The sequence below is a fragment of the Haliotis rufescens genome, unplaced genomic scaffold (assembly GCF_023055435.1).
Source record: "Haliotis rufescens isolate VD_foot unplaced genomic scaffold, xgHalRufe1.0.p SCAF_8, whole genome shotgun sequence".
Taxonomy (NCBI): Eukaryota; Metazoa; Mollusca; class Gastropoda; order Lepetellida; family Haliotidae; genus Haliotis; species Haliotis rufescens.
The window spans coordinates 38,932,132-38,959,107 of record NW_025964372.1 but is presented as its reverse complement, the minus strand read 5'-3'; the positions used below and the strand labels follow the sequence as shown (position 1 = coordinate 38,959,107).

At 40.6% G+C, this 26,976-nt stretch overlaps 1 protein-coding gene across 1 annotated transcript; it reads left to right on the top strand.

Moving 5' to 3' along the window:
• The first annotated feature begins 17,745 nt into the window (after positions 1 to 17,745).
• On the top strand, positions 17,746 to 18,924 carry LOC125377022. Its single transcript, XM_048389808.1, has 2 exons — positions 17,746 to 17,772; positions 18,535 to 18,924. The coding sequence occupies exons 1-2, from the start codon at positions 17,746 to 17,748 to the stop codon at positions 18,922 to 18,924; spliced, it is 417 nt and encodes a 138-aa protein (XP_048245765.1).
• The last annotated feature ends 8,052 nt before the right edge of the window (positions 18,925 to 26,976 follow it).

Sequence of the window (26,976 nt, the reverse complement as noted above, 5' to 3'; positions counted from 1 at the left end):
GTGAAATATGTTGACGAGAGTCAACAACAGATTAAGAAGTTGAAGTGAGAAAGACTTGCTCACAAGGAAGTACAGTAAGGATGAATTTTTGCTCATTTAGACAATCCCCAAGCAAGAGTCCAGTTGATAGTTACAGTGAGATTGTTCAAAAGACTTAAGAAAATCGTGAACCATTTGGTCCAAAGAAAACATGGAATGAGGGTACTGAGTTCTGGGTACCTACATTGCTCCAGAATCTCTACAGGAGACAAGCATGATGTACTGGGGAACTAGAATCTCTACAGGAGACCAGCATGTTGTACTGGGGAGCTAGAATCTCTACAGGAGGCAAGCATGTTGTATTGGGGACCTAGAATCACTACAGGAGACAAGCATATTGTACTGGGGAACTAGAATCTCTACAGGAGACCAGCATGTTGAACTGGGGACCTAGAATCTCTACAGGAGACAAGCATGTTGTACTGGGGACCTAGAATCTCTACAGGAGACCAGCATGTTGTACTGGGGACCTAGAATCTCTACAGGAGACAAGCATGTTGTACTGGGGACCTAGAATCTCTACAGGAGACAAGCATGTTGTACTGGGGACCTAGAATCTCTACAGGAGACAAGCATGTTGTACTGGGGACCTAGAATCTCTACAGGAGACAGCCAAGTTGTACTGGGGAACTAGAATCTCTACAGGAGACCAGCATGTTGAACTGGGGACCTAGAATCTCTACAGGAGACAAGCATGTTGTACTGGGGACCTAGAATCTCTACAGGAGACAAGCATGTTGAACTGGGGAACTAGAATCTCTACAGGAGACCAGCATGTTGTACTGGGGACCTAGAATCTCTACAGGAGGCAAGCATGTTGTACTGGGGACCTAGAATCTCTACAGGAGACAAGCATGTTGTACTGGGGACCTAGAATCTCTACAGGAGACAAGCATGTTGTACTGGGGACCTAGAATCTCTACAGGAGACAAGCATGTTGTACTGGGGACCTAGAATCACTACAGGAGGCAAGCATGTTGTACTGGGGACCTAGAATCTATACAGGAGGCAAGCATGTTGTACTTGGGACCTAGAATCTCTACAAGAGACAAGCATGTTGTACTGGGGACCTAGAATCTCTACAGGAGACAAGCATGTTGTACTGGGGACCTAGAATCTCTACAGGAGACAAGCATGTTGTACTAGGGACCTAGAATCTCTACAGGAGACAGCCAAGTTGTACTGGGGACCTAGAATCTCTACAGGAGGCAAGCATGTTGTACTGGGGACCTAGAATCTCTACAGGAGACAAGCATGTTGTACTGGGGACCTAGAATCTCTACAGGAGACAAGCATGTTGTACTGGGGACCTAGAATCTCTACAGGAGACAAGCATGTTGTACTGGGGACCTAGAATCACTACAGGAGGCAAGCATGTTGTACTGGGGAGCTAGAATCCCTACAGGAGACAAGCATGTTGTACTGGGGACCTAGAATCTCTACAGGAGACAAGCATGTTGTACTGGGGACCTAGAATCTCTACAGGAGACAAGCATGTTGTACTGGGGACCTAGAATCTCTACAGGAGGCAAGCATGTTGTACTGGGGACCTAGAATCTCTACAGGAGACAAGCATGTTGAACTGGGGACCTAGAATCTCTACAGGAGACAAGCATGTTCTGTTGGGGATTATTCTACCCTGAAATCTCCATGGGAAGAAAAACATTATCTGCAGCCAGATGTAGCATGTATTGACATTTGTTTTTCACAACCCTTTTTGTGTTTTTCAGATTTGGTTTTCCAAGTGTCATGTCCTTTAGTGTCTAAAAATCCATAAACCAGTAAATTTTAAAAGTATTGCCTCATCATGTTAATATTTCATCCCAGATTGATAACTCATATATTTGTAATGCTACGCCGTGTTGATAAGATCTACTTTTATTCATGAGTAGATTGTTTTCACAAATGCAACAATTATTGACCGAGCATAGTTAGGCAAGCTATTGTTATGTTTAACAGTAGACAGTGCATGGATTCAGTCAGTTATATTAGTGCATGGATCCAGATATTAGACCAGGCAGGCCTGAATATAATTGGAACCATTGACATGAATATGATTGACGTTAACAAGCAGAGAACAAATCAATAAAATATGACAGCCAACTGCAACACAATCTCAGGATTTATTGTGAAAATGAATTTTGCATTAAATCCCTTGATTTTCTTTATGACTCTTGAAATAGTTATGATAGTTAAGACTTTAGTATTTCTGAAATTTGAATTTTTTAATGAAAGCGAAGTAGATTTGGATACTTGTGATTATTGCGCATTAATGGTAAATCTTAATGGATGTGATATTTTGTTGTAATTGCATGGTCATGAACCTCACGTGTAAGGCTGGAAATTAAGAGGCTGATGTAAAATTGAATTTTTTTTCTGTGAGCCATGTTAAAAGTTGATGTATATATCCTATATGAAGACCTGGCTCAGAATAGGTCTTCAGCACCCCATGTTTGTCATAAGAGGCGAGTAAAAGGATCGGGTGGTCAGGCTCGGTGACTTGGATGATGCATGTCATCGTATCCTGATTGTATAAATAGATGCTCGTATTGTCAATCACAGGATTGTCTGGTCCGGATTTGATTATTTACAGACTGAGGTCAAATGGAATATTGTTGAGTATGGCGTTTAGCAACAAACAAACAATGTTTTCAAAACTTGTGTAGCGGGTGAGTGAGCAAAGACTATATTATTAAATGTTACAGCTGTATTATGTGTAAATAATCCAGTATGGCCACTTTGATATAATTGATTTAGCTCATCTCGACTGAAGGTCGAGTATCATGATCAGACTGATCTGTTATGGTATCAAAGAAATTTTTTTTTATGAATTCATTAGTTGAAACAAAAATAAAAATAGAGAAAATATTTGTAAAAAAAAATAAAAAAAATATTGAAATTTTGAAAATCATACTTGAAAATAGCAGAGGCTACTATTCTGCCTGCCTGCCTACATGGTTGGATGTTCTGCTGTGGTAGTCAGCAGGCAACACTGATGACTCTTGCAGCATCATTGTGAGGACTCTGTTGTCCTGATCCAGGAAGCTGGACAGGAGGTAGTTTATTGGGTTAAGCCAAGTCTGAGAAATTAAAACAAGTGTCCATTTTGGATTTACAGTAATGGAGCTGGCCTTTGATGGGGGGGCGGTCGGGTAGCCTAGTGGTTAAAGCGTTCGCTCGTCACGCCGAAGATCCGGGTTCGATTCCCGACATGGGCACAATGTGTGAAGCCCATTTCTGGTGTCCCCCGCCGTGATATTGCTGGAATATTGCTAAAAGCGGCGTAAAACCATACTCACTCACTCACTCACCTTTGATGGGACAGGTGGCAGCAGCTGGTGTTGTATTGAGAGGATTGGTCAGTCTCACACAGACCCTGAAACAAAATACCTAAAGTATACTGCTTTTCTGGCTTCATTTGATAAATACGAGTCATAGCCTAGGACTATAAAAAGAGCATATATCAAAATAACACAAATTGCCGTAATCTAGCCTGTCCTAACTGACACTTTGATTACCCTTAACATGTACCTTTACAGGAAAAATGATGATCAACTTAGAAAATATTTGTGTGTTGTCATGCATGTATGAAATGGCATGGAACCTGAGGTAATTACCTGACACCTGTCCTGAGATGATAACCTCACACTGTCCCGTGCATTCTCACAGGTGCAAATGTCACCCGAGTTGGGGGTGGTCTCAAAATATTGCTGTTATTGTACTTAATTAACATGTGGGGTAATGGATTAGCAATTTAGGATATGTACTGCATTATATTTGCTTGGAAACATGATGGAATAGTTAAGGGCTATGAAACGGGATGGGTGTTGGAAGGTTGCGGTTTTGGAATCCAGAAGTATTTGTTGTTCTACGGATGATTTCTTGAGGTAGCATTTATCTACGCTGATGACATGTATGAATCTACACTTTTGAATGTGGTGTTATGTCTTGCCACAAACCCTTTACACTCAGCGAAGATGGGCACAGCAGGGTTGAGCTCACAATGTCTGACTGGCGTACGTAAGACAACGTGACAGTGTTGTGCTGCCAGCACATATGTCTTGTACTTTACTGGTTTCTTATTCAGCCGATTATTATCCATGAGCTGAACTTTCGTTTCAGATGGTCTGAAGTCTACAATCTCATATATTCCTGTATGGTCGCCTTCAGACTACTCATGGTTTGGGTGACAGTATCTGACTCCCAGACGTTGTATTAACTGGCGTTATCCATGACAATGACACTGATGTTGTTTTAAATGGGCAATAGCTGAAGTTCCAACCAGTCTATGAACACATCACTTCCTATAATTTCCTTATGAAAATTACCAGTTTTCATTTTTGCCTCGAAAACTAGCCCACATCCACAAATAAGCCCCATATCATGGGTTGTGGCATGCAAAACAATGACATGATTACCTTTACCTCATGGTACCATTGATGCTTTTTGTCCATCTGCCAATAGCCACATGTAGTCAGTGGAATGATTCATCAAGGTAAATTATCTGGACGCCCTGACTGTGATAGTTATGAATGGTTCTGCGATAATGTGGCCTCATAGACAGGATGGAATATTTTCCCCTGAAAAGTGCTCGGTCATCGCCATGCGCAGTGTATCGAAATACCATGTCTTGGAGAACAATAGTTGGAGTGCAGTGCAGTTAACATTAATTGTATCTTTAATTCCTCCCAAATTCTACTACAAATCAGGGTTACCTTCTGCTCATAAAGCTTGTACACTATACGCCTAATCACCCTGTATCAAATTTTAAGCTGTCTAATACCCTTTTAAATCCCAGTTTTGTGGTGAATCTCGAGATAACTAGTGTAAACATATAGATGCACTTTCGGTAAAGCAGTAATGGGGCTTTCTGGAAATATTCCAGCCACGGAATCTAGGAATACATCGGGGACTGATATATAGGTTCAACTTGTGAAGCCACTTCTCAGTGTCTTGCTGATCGCTTGAATATTGCTCAAATCAGTATGGTTATATTGCCAGGCCAACAGGAGATATAACTTGATTATAAACGATTGGTATATGTTTGCTGCAATTTGATTGGTTGAAAAACAAGTTAAGTGGGATCTGAAAGCTTTAAATATTTTTCATGATACATGTAATATCCCATATCACATTCCAAATTTGAAACATTAGGACGAGCATTAGCCATAACAAGATAGCCACATGGCCAATTCCTACATTACATATCAAGTATTCGGTGTAAGGCAACTAACGTAGTAAATCTACAAGGAACGGAGCTCGTGTCCTTGCTGTCGCTGACTATGACAGCAGCTAATGGCTCTCTCTATAGAGAAACACTCTCCAAAGCACAAAATGCCAGGGGAGTTTTCTAGCTCAACTTGCCAATTACTGGCTTTGATGCTGGGCCTTCTATACAGCTTTATAGGTCACTTGATCAACATGTTATCGCACAGATAGTTCACATACTACCATTTGTGCCATCTTTTTGTTGAGAATGTTGCACATTGAAGTCAGCAGTAATATCATGGCTTACTGAATGACTCATGATGAAAATCTGCAGTGCTGCTTGAGACAAACCAGGACTTGGCTTTGCTTGCTGTGACCTATAACTTGTGTTTTAACAGTTATTAATATGATTGTTAAAAGTACAACTTTATAGCCAGTGTGAGCGTTCAATTTTCACTCTCACGCACTCTCACTCACTCACTCACTCACTCACTCACTCACTCACTCACTCACTCACTCACTCACACTCACTTAGGAAAACCAGTGGTCAATATTGTGAGCATCTTTCAATACTGTCAGAGTATCGTAGCTCCAAAGATTCATGTCAGATAGACTGATCCATTCACATAATTACATAATTTTGACCACTGTTTTGCCTTTTATGTGCAATGGAATCTGTTTCCATTCAGACTAATCTTTCTCTGGCGTTGACATTTTATATTCAGAGCTACAGATAAGCAGATTATTTGCATAAATTACCCCCCACCTCCCCAAATATTCAAAACCCAATTACTTTCAATTAACTTGCATACAGAAATGCATGTTTTAAGTGAAAAACTCAAATGTATAAAAACAGCTCTAGTAAATACCCAATGAAACTGTTTCAGCATGGGTACAGAGGAGCTAATTTCCGAAACACAATTATGAGCTAATTTACTTTCCGAGTCAAGCCTGTATATTCAGAACAGTTATATACATCCAAAATATTTATATTATTTCAGTTTTTTAAATCTTAAAATGTTCATTAATTTTGTGAAAAAAAACAATAGAGTGATGAATAGATGAGTGAAAAAATATTGGTTACCCAATGAAAAATGTAATAACCCAATTAAAATAGAAACCCTAGAGTAAAAACTCAATTGCTCAAAGAGTTATCTGGAGCTCTGTATATTGATATCAGTGTTTCAAATTTTCATGGACGTCAAGTTTGAATATTTATAATTTCATTGTAATACCTCCTGCACACAACAAATAACACTGAATCAATAGTTTAATCAGTCAGGACCAAATGACACAATGATGCTTGAAGCACCAGGAGACCTGATAATCTTCATGGGCATCAGATCACTTATCATGAGATTGTCATGCAATACAAGTGATCTTTCATGACTGAATCCTCAGATGGCTGTGTCAATGGCTATCAGAATTCAATTTGTATTTTGTGTCGCCGCTAGAGACGTTTTCGGAATGGAAGGTTTGTGTCCGAAAGGGAGAATGATGACTGGTGAATGGTTCTGCGGTTTGAATATAGCTGGATTCAGCTAAATCTTTCATTATGATGAGCTTGGATAACAACGGATGTTTAGTGTAACTTTTCAAATAAACATTGCAATTATTCATTCATGACATGATATATTGCTTCATTAGATATTGATCATGTTGCCAATGAATTATCCAAACAATCAATAGAATTATTTTGCCTTTTGTGCCTTGCATCTTTACACTATTGCCAGTTCCCCAAACCGATCTTAGCGCTAAGACTGTCTTTCATCATATGTTCATATATGTTATAGATTGTGTGTGAGGGCGGTCGGGTAGCCTAGTGATGAAAGTGTTCGCTCGTCACACCGAAGACCCGGGTTCGAATCCTGACATGGGTACAATGTGTGAAGCCCATTTCTGGTGTCCCCTCTGTGATATTGCTGGAATATTGCTTAAAGCAGCGTAAAACCAAACTCACTCACTCACTAAAGATTGTGTGCCCTAATTTACTTGCAGGGCCAGGTGCCACTAAGTGATCTTAGCACTAAGACGGTCGCACGTTTATATGTTACAAACTGGGATTTACGACAGTAGTTAAGTGCTATGATCAGCTTTTGGGGCATAAGTCAGTGTTAAAATATGGGGCCATGATGGTCTTTGTGCTAAGATTGCTTTGTGAAAGAGGACCGTGGACATTCCCTTCTGTCTGTGGAGACATATACCGTATTTTCTTGAGTATAGTGCGCACTTTTTTTCGAAAAAACACAGCTGTGTAGAAGGGGGTGCGCATTATACACGAATTATGAGTTTGGATGTTTTTTCCCCCCATGGAAAGACATTACCGTGAGCACGAAACACCGGGAATACCATGTCAACAAATCCATACTGAAGTACGCAAATTAATCATGTATTTACACTGTCTGGCTATAAAAAGTGTTCTTTGTACATCTGGACTTATGTTTGTAACTTATTTCATCGATTTTATTCAAAATTCCTTATAATATTGTTTTTATTAATTTCGGCGAAATCGTGTGTGAAGCGATCGGAAGGTCGCACAACTCACCGTTATTAGCAGCAACCACAGTCAGAATACCGCTATTGACGCCTTGAAACAAACTTTAGTTGACAGAGAATGGATACATATATCATAAATGACATACTTTGCCTCGTTTAAAGTCATATTTGTTTTTGTTCCATGTAAAAAATAATACCCGGGAATAGCGATCAGCTGCTTCGCTTAGGGTTATTATTATTTTAAATATGTTTAGTAAAGGTTGCATATAATTAAGAAAATAATGGAATATATTATTCCTGATAAATAAAATAGTTTCAGATACAATTGTTGCCGATCCTTGCATAAAAAATCTTATAAAGTTATATCATTGGGTGTGTCTTGACCGAATCACCGGTCGATTCCAAGAAAATGTGTGTACAGCTGATTGCTGTTTCCAGCTTAGTTTACGAGAAAATACGCAAGGTAATCTTAATCCCTAAATATAAAACAATGCCTAGCAGAACAATAAATACTTTTTAAACGGTAAATAAACATGTCTGGTGATTTTTTATCTCAAATTTCGAATTTGTACTGACGAAATTTCTCAGCACCCGTTCGTTTGCCGGACTTCGCTGAAAGGGTACGGTGTAAAAAATTTCTGCGCATAATATTCAAATTTCTTTTTTTCCAAAATATTGAACCCGCTAGAGGGGGGTGCGCATTATACATGGGTGTGCACTATACTCAAGAAAATACGGTACATCCCAATAGTTTCGTGAAACGAGTAACCTGCTAGGAAGTAGTGGTAAGAAAGTAGCACTTTCTTAAAACGCCATAATATTTTTGAATGTGATCATGGGTTTTCATTAACAGTAGTGATAGAGCAACAATTCTAACCACATTAGACAATGTGGTTATGCTGGTTTTAGTATCCCAAAAATTAAGCCTCTATTGAGGCCTCTGCTGCTTCACTATCAGTCGACAGAAATGAATGAACGTTGTTTTACGCTGCAGTTTGTAAATTTCCACCCACAACAACGGCCGGTAAATAATCAAATTTAGGCCAGACAAACCAGGGTGCTGTTGTACAAAACAACCTTAGCGTTACGCCTGTCGTAATGCTATGCTTTGGTATAGGAGATATAATCACCTTAGCGGTTAGATCGTTTTTTTGAATGGCACCCTTGTCCACACAGTTGGGGCAGGAAGACACAGCACTAGTCTGGTAACAGACTCTAGCCACCCAATACCCTGGCTGCTTACCTGACATCGGGTATAGGGACCTTATATTTTCAAGAATACTGAAGTGTCTGCTGACAGTTATTATAATAATAATAATAATAATAGTATTGTGAACACATCATTTGTTTATAAATTTTTGTATTATATATTTATATTTTCTTGGTAAACAGACTGTTTAAAAAAACTGCATTCAAGCAAGATAACAGCAGGGGACACCAGAAATGGGCTTCACACTTTGTACCCATGTGGCGTGACGAGCCAATGTTTAACCACTAGGCTGCCCCACCCCCTCCCCAAATGTAGGTTTCGGGAGGTGTATGTACATATGCATATTTCTATGTACTTTTTTTATGTACGCTTCTTAGCGTTTATGAATGGGTGAGTGAGTGAGCAGGCTTTTACATTGCTTGTAGCATGACTCCAGCAAAGGTATGGCTGGGCCAGGGGATACCTGAAAATGGGCTTAACACATTGTGCCCATTTGAGGAATTCAACCTGGCTAACGGTGTGACAGGCAAACACTTTCACCACTAGGCTACCTCACCATCCTTCTATTAATATGTTTTACCGTATTCGACGTAATAAGCGCCCCGCTCTAATAAGGGCCCACGGCGATATTTGCTAATATATTGGCAAGTAAACAAACCCAATTAGCATCCCTTCCGATTGATCAATGCACACAAGACTTATTTATTTGCGTATAGTACGCACTCGTGTGTTATATGCACCCTTAATTATGAGCAATTAAATTCTTGAAAAATATATCTGTCATATATGAACAGTTCAGACCATCAGCATAAACCACGAAATTTATCTTTCCCACCAAAATAATATTCTAATGAGAGCCCCCTATTTCTAATTTTGAGAGCGCCCTGGCATGGGCGCTTAATACGTCGAATACGGTATGTATTTTCTTCATACATTCATTCTTTATTTTTTATCATCACCATATTGCATTTGTTTTTGGCTTCTCTTTTTCGACATAAAGTGTTCTAGAAGACACAGTTCAGTCCACATTGAACTGAAATAAGGGTTATTATGGGAATCAAGCATTACTCAGACTCAAGTACGGCTTAATGACTTCACACTGCTATGGTTTAAGAATTATTGATTAATTCCCGTGTGCACACCTAATGACATGACTTAACGAAAGCTATATATTTTTAGCGTTTACTTGTGAGACATATTGAATTTCAATCCATCACTAGATCGTTATTTGGCGTTTTAATGTCCACATCAGTGAGTAGATTATCAGGCTATGATGAGTTAGTTCTCTACTCATAGATTAGCCATCCTTTCTGTGACCGGTCTGGGACACTTTCATGACAGGTCATTTGTCTTTTGGTAGCTAATGGTGATATGATTCAAGGGTGTTTCAGGGTAGCTAATGGTGATATGATTCTAGGGTGTTTCAGGGTAGCTAATGGTCATATGATTCTAGGGTGTTTCAAGGTAGCTAATGGTCTTATGAATCTAGGGTGTTTCTGAGTAGCTAATGGTGATATAATTCTAGGGTGTTTCAGGGTAGCTAATGGTCATATGATTCTAGGGTGTTTCATGGTAGCTAATGGTGATATGATTCTAGGGTGTTTCAGGATAGCTTATGGTCATATAATTCAAGGGTGTTTCAGGGTAGCTGATGGTCATATGATTCTAGGGTGTTTCAGGGTAGCTAATGGTGATATGATTCTAGGGTGTTTCAGGATAGCTTATGGTCATATAATTCTAGGGTGTTTCAGGATAGCTAATGGTCATATGATTCTAGGGTTTATCAGGGTAGCTAATGGTCATATGATTCTAGGGTGTTTCTGGGTAGCTAATGGTCATATAATTCTAGGGTGTTTCAGAGTAGCTAATGGTCATATTTCTAGGGTATGTCAGGGTAGCTAATGGTCATATTTCTAGGGTATGTCAGGGAAGCTAATGGTCATATTTCTAGGGTGTGTCAGGAAGGTAATGGTCATATTACTCGGATTTTTCATAGTAGCTAATGGTCATATTTCTAGGGTGTGTCAGGGAAGCTATTGATCATGTGGGTGTTTGGGTAGCCTAGTAGTTAAAGCTCTGGCTCGTCTTGAGTTTGATTCCCCACATTGGTCTGGTGTGTAAAGCCTGATTCTGGTTCCTCCACCCACCACCCCTCCGAGTGATATGGCTGGAATTGGCTGCAAGCAGCACAAGAGCCTGCTCACTCCTTGCCTCTAATAATTCTAACCTGTGTGAGTCCTTGGATGGCTAAAGTTGTAGCCTTAGGTGCCACATTTCGCAATCCAAATGTGTTTCCCTTTGCAAGGAGCCAATGATTGTGGAATTCGGAACATAAATTCACCCTGATAATGATCCCATGCTTTGATCCCATGCCGGAACTGTTTGACACAGTATTACTATTTACTCGAATGTTTGAACAGATTCTCATGTGATAACAAATACAGTAGAACACGGATATAACGAACTACTAGGGACCAGAGAAATCAGTTCGTTATATCCGTTGTTCGTTATACATGTTTTCGCTCGGAAACGTCCGCCATCTTGGATAAGACAAAACACAATACACACGTAACTGCAGCATTAATTTGTATTAGCAGTGATCATTCAACTGATATCAATTTACAACATTCATTTAAGAACATTAAATTCATAACATTTTCTGAAGATTGTTATCAAATACATGTACAAAATTTAAACATATTTATCATTTTTCGATTTACATACGAAATGTGTAGTCTGTGATTTTACTTTGGCCTCGTTTCGCTGACTGCATTCTTGAAACGGCATCGTTCAGATCCGCCAAACTGTCAAAAACTGTTTGTTTTACAGACAAGATTACATGTACAGGTAAGATTAACACAATGCAAATTTAACAAGGTTGATCCGTCACCACTGATTGTATTGATTCGCCGCCATTGTTTTGATTCACCGCTGATTGCATACAGCCAATTGTCAGTGACACTTAACACTGAGTGAGATTTCTCAGTTCGCTATACACGTCGCTAATAAGTGATAAATGGGCATGTCGGTGATCAGGTATCAGTTCGCTGTATCCGTTAGTTCGCTATAGAGAGTTCGTTATATACGTAAATTTTATATGATATTATATAGGAGATAAATCTGGGATTTTTTAACAGTTCGTTGTATCCATTTGTTCGCTATATCCGTGTTCGTTATATCCGTGTTCTACTGTATATGTTTCTGTGGTTACATTTAGCTGTTAAATTTCATCTGCAATAAAAGAAAGGATGATTTGAAGTTCTGTTTATTTAGAATTAAATTTTGAGGCGTTCAAAATCTAAAAGAGAGATTGGTGCCTTGTGGTCAAATGTACAGCTGTATGCTGTGAAGAAAATTCTGAGGCTGTGGGTTCGAATCCCAGGTTCATCTTAATCATGTTGTTGGTCTGTAAGCACCTTACTGATGCTCCTAGTTTTCACCAAAGTGGTTAATGTCACATGAGCTTTCCTCAAAAATCAAAACTGACACACCATGATTGTCTGAAATTACTTTCAAAATGAATTAAACCAACACTCACTCAAAATCTAAATACATTTAGAAATACAATCTAACACCTCACAATGGGCGTGAGTAATGTTTTATGCCACTTTTAGCAATATTCCAGCAATATCACACCAGGCCAGCCCAGAATTGGGCTTCACACATTGTAGCAATGTGGAGAATCAAACACAGATTTTTGACAGGACAATATTTAACCACTGTTACCCCAGGGCAATGCATGTGTGATGAGACTGTTGCACACTGCATTCTATAATGAATGAATCTGACTCAATAGTTAATGAATATGATCCAACTCCACATCATCCATCCCATGGGAGACACACACAGTGCAACATGTGCTGTAAACAGATTGATGTTATCAGTTCGCTTGTTGCTTTACGCTGCCGTCAGCCATATTCCAGCTGTCTCACAGAGGTCTGTAAATAGTCGGAGCTAGATAAACCTGGCATGATGTACACAGGAGCTGGAATGCTGCTGATTGAATTGTAAAACAACACTACACTCTCTAAGTGAAGCACAATACAACCATAAAAACTATTCATCTTGCACAGAGAACCCATGAACATGAGGCGGTGGGGTCCCTTACTGGTTAAAGTGTTCACTTGTTATGCCTTACCAAGGCACAGACCCGTGAAGATTCCGGGGTAGAATAGGACTTCAGCAACCCATGCTTGCCGTAAAAGGTGACTATGCTAGTCGTAACAGGCGACTAACGGGATCGGGTAGTCAGGCTCGCTGACTTGGTTGATGCATGTCATCGATCCCAATTGCGTGGATCGATGCTCATGACATTAATCACTGGATTGTCAAGTCCAGACTCGATTATTTACAGACCGCCGTCATATAGCTGTGGTATTGCTGAGTGCGGCGTTAAACAACAAACCAACCAACCAAGGCACAGGTGGAAAACTAAAGTGAAAACATCTTCAGGCCTGCACCACTTCTGTCCTACAGCAAGCTGACATGCAGATATGTAACTGAAATCTTGTCACATCATTAGTCCCGAACTCCCTCACTAAGGCCCTTAGATCTGGTTAGAATAGGTCTTCTGCAACCCATGGTTCGTGAAAGGGGACTATGCTTGTCGTAAGAGGTGACTAACGGGATCGGGAAGTCAGAATTGCTGACTTGGTTGATGCATGTCATCGTATCCCAATTGCGTAGATCGATGCTGATGTTGTCAATCACTAGATTGTCTGGTCCAGACTCAAGTTTTACAGACCGCCAACATATATCTGGAATATTGCTGAGTGCGGCGTTGAACAACAGACAGACATACACTAACTCCCTGTACACACTTATGATCTGAGGATGTGTTTTGACAGATTGATCATCTCTACTGGATCAGATCCTGGTCAGTAATTATTCTGTTATCAGCCAGTGATGGAGATGCATCGATTTCCTGTCAGGTTGAGGGCATTGTGTGACAAAAGGAGATCTAATGTAAATGGACACAGTTTGTCCCTAGATGACTCAACTATCTTAAAAGCTTTGTTGCTTTAAGCTCACATGGATTGAAGGTCAATGTTAGCTTATTATATATGACAGACATTTTGGCGATCTCTGTTGTCTCTGCGATTCAAGCTCCTTACAGCAGGCCGCCTCCGTGGTCTTGTGGTAAAGCATCCGCCCAGAGAGCGGAAGGTCCGGGGTTCGAACCCCGGCCGCGTCATACCAAAAGAAGTTAAAAAATGGTACTTGTTGTTACCCTGTCTGGCGCTCGACATTTAAGGGGCTAAAACAAGGACTGGTCGGCTCGGAGTCAGTGTACTGTGTCTGAGTGGGGTATTCATGTTAAACTGCGGCATGGTATCTCAGTGAGCTAGCACTATAAATCGGCATCAGTCCGGGCTAGTACAAGCAGCCACACACACACGTGCATGCACGTCGCTATATAAGTGCAATAATCTTGGACGCGACGTTAAACCCAATTTCACCTCACCTCACCTCCTTACAGCAAAATGGTATTGTGAAATGTATATCAACATTGACTTTGGAGGTTCGTGAGCATGAGCATAAACACATTGTTGGTTGGAGCTGACCTGGCAGTATGGCGACAGACAAACACTGGGGATCTCAATCTCCATTTGTTTCATATGTCATTCGGGCGGTCGGGTAGCCTAGTGGTTTAAGCGTTCGCTCGTCACTCCGAAGACCCGGGTTCGATTCCCGACATGGGTATAATGTGTGAAGCCCATTTGTGGTGTCCTCCGCCATGATATTGTTGGAATATTGCTAAAAGCGGCATAAAACCATACTCACTCACTCATTGATGAAGAAATTATAGCCAATTGATAACATGATTGCCACACACAGGGTATATAAAACCACATTCCATTATTGTCACAATATCCAGAAATTGCCTTACATTAGTCATGAGGTATGTAGGACAGAGTTGTCTCCCCTGTGAGCCAGGATCTGAGTGCCTTTGGTTCGAATCCCAGATTCCTATGATTCATCGGTCTGTCCCCACCAAAGTTATGTTTTGTTGGTTTGTTGTTTAACATCATGCTCAGCAATATTCCAACTTTAATGATGGCAGTCTGTAAATGATTGAGTCTGGACTAGTCAATCCAATGATTGACATCATGAGCATTGGTCTATGCAATTTACATATAATGTGACCTTGGACTTAACAAAAATAATAAATGTATACAATTTTTGTCACTGTGAACTTACCCCAGAGAGTTTCTACAGTGTCGTTTGACTGGCGATAAACCAATGGTAATTAAATAAGTCCTGGCAAGTTGACGAAAATACTTGGTATAGGACTTTCTCTATGGTCCAGTGCACAGAGCATCTGCCCAGAGAGTGGAAGGTCGTGGTTTCAATTCCCGGCCGTGTCATACCAAAAGACGCAGAGAGTGGAAGGTCGTGGTTTCAATTCCCGACCGTGTCATACCAAAAGACATTAAAAGATGGTACTTTTTGTTACCCTGCCTGGCCCTCAGCATAAATGAATAAAAGAAGGACTGTTCGACTCGGAGTCAGTATACTGTGTCTGAGTGGGGTATTCATGTTAAGCTGCAGCATGGTATCTCAGTGGGCTAGCACTATAAAACCGGTCTGATGCTATCTAAGTGCAATAATCTTGAACGTGATGTTAAACCCCATTTCACCTCACCTACTGAGTATAGGTTATCTCGCAGTGAGTGGAAAATGTTTCAAAGCTGTTTTAAAATGAACTCACTCAGTGTACAAGATAAGAAATTCCTTGCCTTAGAGTGATGCCTTATTATGATTTAAAGATCTATAAAGGTATATTTCAAAAGTCCAACAATATCTGTACATCTTGTAACCTTAATGTTGTAGACAATGAGTATCATTTTGTGCTTGTGCATAAACTCTATCTTCAATTAAGAAACAAGTATATTCCAAAGAAGTTTACATCTTATCCAAATGTCAATTTGTTTTGTATACTCATGTCAGCCGCCATCTTCCCGAGGCAAGGGAGTTAAATGACTATCATAAAAGTCCAGTTTCCACCCTTGCCGAACTAGGCTGGTATTATGGAGTTATATTTTGGCTGGACTAACGAGTCTATGCATTGTCCAATCACATTCGCGCAATGAAATCAAAATCCGGTTCCTAAACTGTCGTGCAGATTTTGGTTGATTGCAGGATTTGCAAAGCATGTGCACTGCTAACTCATTGTCAACAGATATTTTCCAAATCTTTTCTTGTTTTTAATCAAGGTGCTCACGTGATTTGATGCATTTCGCGATTTAAGGTCTTTCGTTTGATCACAATATAGATCTTGATTATCGATCAGATCGTCTTGTCTTGGCGCCGCCATTTTGTTTGATGCAAATGCAAGTGATACGGGAGGTGGAATCTGATTGGTCCATGGGAGAGTGTTAGAAGGGACATAACTGGTAATAGCCACTGGTGGCGCTACGACCGAGCCAATGAATTCTAGCCTAGCTCGGCAAGGGTGGAAACTTGACTTTTAAAGTTAGTTAACTCTCTTGCCTCGGGAAGATGGTCAACCTCAAATATCACATTATTCCAAAATATTACATTGTACGTACAACATGCATTGTAAGTTAGAAGAAACATGCATACCTTGTAACTACATTGAACTATGGGCCTATGGCCCCCCAGTTTGCCATGAATAAACAATTCTGAGTGCCAATGGCATGGTTATAATAAGTTCCAGGTGCTTGAAGGGCATGCATTTTGAATGCTTTTTCTTGAAGAAAGAGGACCTTTGAAAGATGATCTGTACATAAAGCCAGGGATAATGTACCTTCACACAAACAAAGTGGCCACATACATGATTAATGAGGATATGCACATGCCTGGTGAACAGCGTGATTCACGATATAAACCTTGGGATTCAGAAATTGAAAATGGTATTGTGAATCTAAACAAAAAGGAAGGGGGCAGTTCTAGATCACAACTGCTTATTATCAAGCTCATGGGGAAATGAGATTCACAGATTTCAAAGATGGATGAAGGTATTCTTGACAGCACACTTACCATATTTTCTTGAGTATAGTGCGCACCCATGTATAATGCGCATCCCCCTCTAGCGGATTCAGTATTTAAAAAAAAAATTTGAATGTCAAGCGCAGAGTAAAAATACACCGTAGATCTACCCCTTCAGCGACTTCCGGTAAACGAACGGGTGATGAGAAACTTGGTCAGTACAAATTCGAAATTTGAGATAAAAAATCACCAGACATGTTTATTTACCGTTTAAATTGTATTTTTTGTTCTCATAGGCATTGTTTTACGTCCAGGGATTAAGATTACCTTGTGTATTTTCTCGTAAACTAAGCCGGAAACAGAAATCATCTGTACACACGTTTTCTTGGAATCTACCGGTGATTCGGTCAAGACACACCCAATGATATAACTTTACAGGATGTTAATGCAAGGATCGGGAAAAATTGTATCTGAAACTATTTTTTTAGTAAATTCAAAAGGGCACACCCGAACCTCATAATGAATGCTGCCTGGCACACGAGGACAATTCAATCCCTGGTGTACATCATGACAAATTATTATTTCCTATTCTGAAAAACATTTATTATTATTTTTTTTTATTTTCTATTATGTCAGCTCAATAAGAAAACGTATGGCAAGATGTCTTAACCCAAATTCATTTGTCTTTTTCAGGTAAAACAATAATTAAAGAAGCTTACAACATGTACAATATTCTTCACCAAACCTTTTATACATCTTGTTTAACTATATACCGTTCTCATCCTGTGGGGGTTCCAGGTAAGGATAGGTTCTCTATGCTGGTCGTATGAGGCGACCAAATGAAATGGATCCGGGGGTCAAGCTCGGTAACTTGGTTGATAGCGTATCCTCATACCCCAGTGGATCATTGCTCACAATATTGATCACTGGATTGTCTGGTCCAGTCTTATTTACTGGTCACGGTCTTATAGCTAGAATGTAGCTAACTGCAGCATTAAATAACAACCAAACAAAGATAATGTCTCACAGTTTTGACATGCAAGGGATCACAGAGTCCTACTCCCCGACAGACATAATGTTTTAGTAATACAGTGTTTTTAACTGAGTGGATGGAAAGATCTAAGGTGGGTCAGAGGACACAGTGCTTGCTAAACAGGGCTGAAGGCTATTAGGTTTGATTCCCCTTGTGGGTCTACCGTGTGATGTTGACTGTCTGTTTCCTTCGCTGTTGTAATCCCATCCTATTTGCTCACATCGCCAATAAAGACTTCCACTTATTTCTCTCGTGCCAAAATATATGTCGAATGGGAGATTGAATGCTGTAAGGGATCATTTTCAAAACTGTTTTCGTATCCCCTCAGCAATTTATGACATTTAATCTGATTATGTCGAGGCATTTATATTTTGTTATGGCTGTCAAACATTTATTCTTTTGTGTAAATTGATAGCTGTCTCAGTTTTACTTCACCAAGGTTGCGTGTCTAAATAAGCTTTGACATTTCATCAGTTTGTGCAGAAATAACAAAACAACAGGTAGACTAAAATTATTTATTATAATTGGCACAAGAATAGGGAGCTGGCTTGGTTGTTGCTTAAGAATGGTTAATGTTTTATGAGCTTGGTTGCAGGGGCAAGCCGGCCTAGACAACCGTGGGTTGCAGGGGCAAGCCGGCCTAGACAACCGTAGGTTGCAGGGGCAAGCCGGCCTAGACAACCGTGGGTTGCAGGAGCAAGCCGGCCTAGACAACCGTAGGTTGCAGGGGCAAGCCGGCCTGGACAACCGTGGGTTGCAGGAGCAAGCCGGCCTGGACAACCGTGGGTTGCAGGGGCAAGCCGGCCTGGACAACCTTAGGTTGCAGGGGCAAGCCGGCCTAGACAACCGTGGGTTGCAGGAGCAAGCCGGCCTAGACAACCGTAGGTTGCAGGGGCAAGCCGGCCTAGACAACCGTGGGTTGCAGGGGCAAGCCGGCCTAGACAACCGTGGGGAAGCAGCTGATTGTAGGGGCAAGCCGGCCTAGACAACCGTAGGTTGCAGGAGCAAGCCGGCCTGGACAACCGTGGGTTGCAGGGGCAAGCCGGCCTGGACAACCTTAGGTTGCAGGGGCAAGCCGGCCTAGACAACCGTGGGTTGCAGGGGCAAGCCGGCCTAGACAACCGTGGGGAAGCAGCTGATTGTAGGGGCAAGCCGGCCTAGACAACCGTAGGTTGCAGGAGCAAGCCGGCCTGGACAACCTTGGGTTGCAGGGGCAAGCCGGCCTGGACAACCGTAGGTTGCAGGGGCAAGCCGGCCTGGACAACCGTGGGGAAGCAGCTGATTGTAGGTGTAGCAGGGCGTGGAGTCATCCCACAGATGACATCCTTACCTTGTCAGCTTGCTGACGGGGTTAACCTCTTTGGTCATGTGGACAAGGCGTCCGACCTCTGATCAGAAGGTCCGTGGTTCGAATCCCATCACGGGACTCGGAAATTTTATGGCCGCTACATTGGCGCCCAACGTGGGGCTGAGCACGTTCATATTAAATTTGAGCAAAATAAGCCTCAGTACCCTACTATGCGGCCCGGGACGTGCCTTCTGTTGACGGGGGAGTATGTAGCAGGGCGTGGAGTCATCCCACAGATGACATCCTTACCTTGTCAGCTTGCTGACGGGGTTAACCTCTTTGGTCATGTGGACAAGGCGTCCGACCTCTTATCAGAAGGTCCGTGGTTCGAATCCCATCACGGGACTCGGAAATTTTATGGCCGCTACATAGGGGCAAGCCGGCCTGGACAACCTTAGGTTGCAGGGGCAAGCCGGCCTGGACAACTGTGGGGAAGCAGCTGATTGTAGGGGCAAGCCGGCCTGACAAGAGCTGTGTGAGCTGGGGCAGTAGCCGGCCTGCGAAGAGGGATTTGAAAATATGTTTGAATTTGAATATGAATTTGGGGGATTATGAAATAAAAAGCCCACAGCGAGGTAACAACCGAGAGCCCCCAATGAATTTACATTTGTTTGTTGGGCATGTGTCTTTTATGTATTTCTAACTTCTCTTGAAGGAAACTAAAACTTTTGACACATGTCTAGAACATGTCTTGGACTCAAAGAGATTGACAGTTTCTTTTCCACTGATAACCTTGAAGTCTTTTAGACAAGCCATTAATTTAGAGTCTTGTTGCCAAGAACAAAACAGAAAACTCTGCTTGACTTAGAATATGGTCTAAACCAGGTCTTGGTTTGTAATATTGTTGAAACTTTTGTTTGAAGTTGCATGTTGTGGATCTTGACCTCAAATCAATACCAGCAAATGTTATTTTGTTAATCATCCTCTTGCCTCTTGCAATATTCATCAAGAAATTTTATTTAATTATTCCCCGACAGACGAGAACATTTTGAGATTTTTGCATTTCCAAAGGAATGTAGGGATTGATTCTTTGGTGTAACTCATAAACTGTTTTTTATTTCCTTTTGTGTGAGTGAGTATGGTTTTACGCCGCTTTTAGCAATATTCCAGCAATATCATGACGGGGGAAACCAGAAATGGGCTTCACACATTGTACCCATGTTGGGAATCGAACCTGGGTCTTCGGCGTGAGGAGTGAACGCTTAACAACTGAGGCTACCTGACTGCCCCTATTTCTTTGTGAAACCCCTTTAGACAAGTGCTAAACATATGCTGTCCACTGTCCAAGTGTTTTGTTTAATTGCAATAATAAAGCTTTAATAAGCTGGACCTGTGTTAAAATGAAGGCTTAATTTTGCGGAGCACAACTCATAAGCCATTCAAACATTTCTTGATTAAACTTTGTAAGCCCACTAAATTTCATACATCATACTGTTAGTATATTTTTGTTCTGCAGTGAAAATGTTCCGACCCTGTAGTGAAAAGTTCCGGTTATCAGGAACAAATGTTTTGGTGTGTTTAAGAGCGACGTTCCTGTTTATTGTTAATGTGCAACATGAAAAACAGGGAAACTAAGACATACAATCACAATGAAAATAAACATACTCGAAAAGGAAAACAAAAGAATATGATGGAAAAGGAAAGCATGAAACAAATCCTGAAAGTTTATCAATGATAAACGCAAATGTGAAATATGTTATTATGACAGAATGGATAATACAGAGTGCAATTGAATTCGGAAGTACTGCTGCAGTAGATTTCCATGAAATGACTGTTAATGTCAAATAACTTAACAATAAGGCAATTGACAGTGAATACTATGGCTGTTGGGATGAAGGATCCATAAGACCATTTTTTTAACATGGTAACCTAAATATATAAAAAAAATGTTTTAATGAATTTGAGGGTTTTTTCAAAATGTTACCGGAAATGTCAAATAGGAATTTTCACAGATAAAGCATCCCACTTTTAGACACTTGACGTTTCACAAGGTAAGAAATATGTGTGTGAAAGTTCCTGTATGACCGGAACAAATTCCAGTGTGATGGGAACCAAACCTAGACACCATATGCACAAAGGAGCAAATGTTGGTAGTAAATGTTCTGCTGGAACTTATACATAAATGGCACCAAATCTTGTCTACAATACAACCCTAATGACATTTGTGTTTAAAATAGGCTCCGAGCAACCTGTGCTTGTTCTGAAATGCAACTGAATGGCTTGTGTGGTCAGGCCTGGTGATGAGGTTGATTGTGTGACATCATGCCTGACAGATGTTGCTCATGATGCAGTGTTTAGTGAAAAACAAGCACGGCATCTTACATCAATTCAGGAATTGTTTGAAATAGTTTATGGGTTACAGTTTCGAAAATATTTTATGAAACAATACTGTCAAATGAAAAGCTGTCTGTATAAAGATTATCATTAAAAAATCACATCATTGGAACATATAGAAAGGATTTAAAGAATAGAGTGATTCATTTAGTTTAGTAATCAATCATAATGTCAGCTGTACTCAAAGACCGGATTAATAGGCATAACGAGGTATGTACCATACTTCTTGTGATTTATGCACATATTTAATATGGTGGTTTATAATCAATGTCTTCTTGTATCATTTGGGCTGAGTGGTATTCAATGGAGCATTATGAAACCCCACACAGCTTACATGATATTATCATATCACAGTGATGGATTCAGAGGGGGTGTTCTGGGATGGCCAACCCCCTCTTTGACATCTGATGATATTTTGTATGCAGATTACCTACCGTGATAACATGTTGATTGTTGATCAAAATTAATAATGTTTGCGTGTCGTGTTTGTGATTTTGGGGGTAGGCTTCTGGGTGGTCCTCCTCCCCTCTGGTTACAAATGGCCAAGTGGAACCCCCTTTTTTAAAATCCTGGATGCACCCCTGTATCACATTATGCGTCTTCACTGCATGTTCTGTACTCTCATACATGCACAACTGGTTCTCAACATGTGCAGGGTAATTGCAGATGTAATGTGAGACGTGATATCAGCATCTGAGTGTTCAAGCAGTGGCGTCTTGCAGCCGGCTGGCTGCACCAATTCTGCACTGTGCAGTGAGTTAAAAACATTTTATGAATGAAATGTCATATTGGCACGCTCCGTAGGAACTGGTTGTAATGTATATATACATATTACAAGTTGTCTTTGTGATATCAGATACCGTATTTGACCCAATAAGCCCCCAGGGCGCTTAAAATAAAGACAGAAGGGGTGGGCGCTTATTGGGACCAATTCAGAGTCAAATTGGCGTTAATTCATCAGTAAGCCTTAAGTCACAAATATCTAAAATAAACAGAATACAGTCATGCCCCGCTTATACAGACTTCAAATATCCAGAAACCTTGGTTCCCGGACGATTTTCATTTAAAAAGAAATAATTACTATATAAATTTCCGGAACCGGGGGGTGGGGGGGGGGAGGGCGCTTATTGGGACATGGGCGCTTATTGGGTCGAATACAGTATTTCTTAATCTGCCCTATGAAATGTAGGCCATCATTTTGTTATTTTCTTACAAAATCTCAGAAAGCAAAGAGGGAGATTTGAATTTCAAACTCTATAAGTGTGAGATATGTTGGTTTTTAATTTACTTGGAAGATTTAAGGAATTATTTTAGCAAGACTGTGTATAAAGGACAAGGAACAGGACTCTAGATTATTCTGTACACAATCAGCAACAATTGATTGATTTGGTAAAATATCAATGTTAAATTGAGCATGTTATGTGCTGCAGCTGATTTCTTTAGCACATAAAACATGTCAGATGAAATAAAATACGTGTCAATATTTATTGCCCCCTAATTTTTTATGAGAATATGTCAGACAGACCCATGGTACTGAAAGAAGTGGCCTTCATTTAGTCACAGCTCGAGGCTCATGTTTGTTTGTTTGTTTGTTGTTTGACGCTGCACTCAGCAATATTACACCTATATGACGGCGGTCTGTAAATAATCAAGTCTGGATTAGACAATCTAGTGATTGACATCAAGAACATCGATTCACACAATTGGGATCGATGACATGCATCAACCAAGTCAGCGAGCCTGACCACCCGATCCCATTAGTCGCCTTTTACAACAAGCATAGTCGCTTTTTACGGCAAGCATGGGTTGCTGAAGACCTATTCTACCCCGGATCTTCAGGGGTCTTGAGGCTGATGGCCTGTTGTGTTCTGTCCTCTGACTGTTACTAAATATGATTATTGCTGATCTGATGTTAAATTTTTACTCACTCACTCACTCTTTGGCTGAAGAATGTAATAACAGATAAAACATAATGGTCTGAGTAAATAAAACACTTTATAAAACATCTTCTGGTTTATTGCATTTTGCAACCTTTCGATGTAGATTCTTACACCACTATGACTCTAGCTTGTTCACAGTGTAAGAATCTACATCTAAACGTTGCTTTATGCAGTAAACCAGTTGTTGTCCATAAAGTTGTGTGTTTACTTATTTATTTACCAACTTCTAGAATGCCAATCAAACAGTTAGGGCTGATGGGTACTGAGTAAGACCCGGGTACCCACAGGACTACCCAGACCCGTGGTTAGTCACGTGATATATTGTTTAATGACAAATACTCTATACAGAACAGCTCAGTGGCTACACTACAGGTCGCTAATGATTTCTGACTATGCACCCATTCTTTCTGACTTTTCATATCGTTGAATAAAGATATAACTTAAGTCAACTTCAGTGTATGCATGATCAAATTGTTTCATACATGTATCTAAATATTTAAAAAATCCAATCGACATTTTGTACCGTTCTCTCGAGACCTACAGCGGTCACCCAGGGTCGGGTAGTATGGGGGTGGGTACCCGGGTAGGGTCGGGTAGTATGGGGGTGGGTACCCGGGTAGGGTCGGGTAGTATGGGGGTGGGTACCCGGGTAGGGTCGGGTAGTATGGGGGTGGGTACCGGCTAGCCCTACAAACAGTTGACCTGAGTTCAAGTAATACTTAACATGGCAGGCACACAGCAGCATGATGCCAGCATGTTGTGAATGATTTCTTATACACATTTTACATGGCAGCTGAAGGAAAATATGTGCCCCCCTCAGGAGAAAAGGAACCTTATGGGTGGATACAATTGTGCTATGACGTCATTAAGATGTTTAACATCAACTTACTTCATTGACGATCGCCATGTGTGATGTCACGTATCTCTGTAATAAATATGAATTGAAGCTTGTGAATTGTATTTTTGTGCTCTGATGGTGCTGTTTTAAAATATTATGAAAAGTCAAAATGTGATTTTCACCCATTAGTATCTCATGGTTGGTCACATATTTTAAACTTCTGATTTCTCCAAATATGTATGAAAATATGTTAGACAGACCAATTTAAGCTACGAAATACGTGGCCGTCATTCAATCCATTCTTCCCTCATAAAGTGAGTGAGTGAGTTGGGTTTAACGCTGCTTTTAACAGTATCCCAGTCATATCACAGCGTGTCAGCTTGTTGTGGGAGGAAAGCCCGAAGTGATGCAGGTCTCAGACGTTTACCACTTCGGTGAAACCCACGAGCACGGGTATGGTGCTGACAAACCTAGAAACATAATCGGGGCAAATCAGGATTCGAACCCACAATCATAGGTTTCTGGAGTGCCAAAGGGATGCAAATCTGCACAGCGAAACGCGGTGCCTGAGTAGTCTCATAGAGAGAGTCAAGGGTGAGTTAAGTTAATAGCCTTTGATAGGGGGATAGCCCCTGTATAGCAGGCACACAGCAACATGTTAGCGTCATATGTCATGACTGTGGACATTTGTCAGTATCAGTTGTATGTAATCTGTGATGTGTAGTGACAGATGAGAAGTTGTATGACTTCTTGCTTGTGTTCTGCCAGGTTACTGCGTGGTGGTTGAATGTCAGGTGTCTGATTTCAACTTATGTATTGTCAGCATGAAGGCATTGAGTTGTCAGTGTCTTCAGAAGGCAACAGTAGCAGTGATTCTATTAGTATTAGATCTTATACTTGGAACCTCACATCAAGACCTGACAATTATAATAATAATTTTTTTTTATTACCATCTTGGCTTGGGCGTCATGGATAATAATAAATACAAAATTCTTTGGAATAGGCCCGTATACAGCCTCAGACGTATCCACTTAGGCCAACAAACCTGATCTTGTCCTTTTTGATAAATCCAATGAAATCATTTATTATAAATTATTGAATTTTCTGTCCCTTTTGACACTAATGTGATTGACAAGATTCAGGAAAAACATGGCAAATATGCGGACCTCGCTTTCGAAATGTCACGCTTGCATCCCATGTACCAAGTTGTCCGACTAACCCTTGTTCTCGGTGCCTTAGGTTTGGTACCTCCAAATCTGTTGACTTATATAGGACATTGGGAGAGTACCTGGGTTTGCTACAGCCCTGTTGACAATCTGGGTAATGCAGAAGCTTAAGGCTGCAGTGTTTGGGAGTCTTCACATTCACTGAAAAGTTCTGGGTGGGTTTGACTAGGCAGCGCTTCCTGGGAGAAGTCCCATTTGCTTTTATGGGCTGCGTGTAGAGGGGGCAAGGGCCCTGAGCTGATTATGAGCCTAACCAGTCTGACTGTGCCTCACCCAAACCCTCTTTGCTGCATTTTTTATTTTAATCTGTAAATAGTAATTATAATAATAATAATAATAATAATAATAGAAATAAAGCGACCAAACCCTCTCCATATTCAATAGAAATGGCTGAATAAAGCAGAGTCGATTGTACAATTCCGACTATATCATGTCATGCCATCATGCCATTCTTTATTTCAATCAATCAATCAGCAACGAGACTTCTAAATAAGCTGATATGATGATGATGATGATGATGATGATGATGATGATGTGCATATTTATATTGGGCCAATTCCACACCCTAATGTGTGCTCAAAGTTCTCCATTATTACCTGGTCAATGGATCAGTGGGGACTCAATTTTCATTCTCAGCTCCCAAGGATTATGCAGGAGTGAAGGAAATATGTAGCACCGTAACTGACACTTGGAACAGTTTCCAGTTATATCATGCCATGTCAGCTTGATGTGGGAGGAAAGCACCAAGTGATGCACGTGTTAGATGGTGACCACTTTGGTCAGGCTCGCTGACTTCGTTGATGCATGTCATTGTAGTCCAATTGCGTGGTTTGATGCTCATGATGTCAATCACTGGATTGTCTGATGTAGACTCCATTATTTTGCAAATCTCCGTCACATAGCTGGAATATTGCTGAGTACAGCGTTAAATAATAAACAAACAAACAAATGTTGACCACTTTGATGAAACCCATGAGCGGAGGCATAGTACTGACAAACCTAGAAACATAATCAGTGCTGATCTGGAATTGACGATTAGTCCTTCATATACCTCACCTTCATTATATCATAGCCATACTGTATTCGACATAATAAGCGCCTTGCTCTAATAATGGCTATTTGCTAATTTATTGGCTAGTGAACAATCCCAATTAGCACCCCTTCCGATTGATCAATGTACACAAGACTTATTTATTCACGTATAATATGCACTTGTGTGTTATATGCACCTTTAATCATGGGCAATTAAATTCTGGAAAAACATATCTGTCATTTATAAACATTTCAGGGTGTCAGCATAAACCAGAAATTTATCTTTCAACTCTGTTTTGTCTCACCAAAATAATATTCT

Excerpts from the sequence above, each read along its gene's own strand:
- LOC125377022 (XM_048389808.1), top strand. The coding sequence starts at position 17,746 with ATGAAATGGATCCGGGGGTCAAGCTCG. Across the intron at positions 17,773-18,534 it reads GGATCCGGGGGTCAAGCTCG|GGGCAAGCCGGCCTAGACAA; the intron begins GTAACTTGGTTG and ends GCTTGGTTGCAG.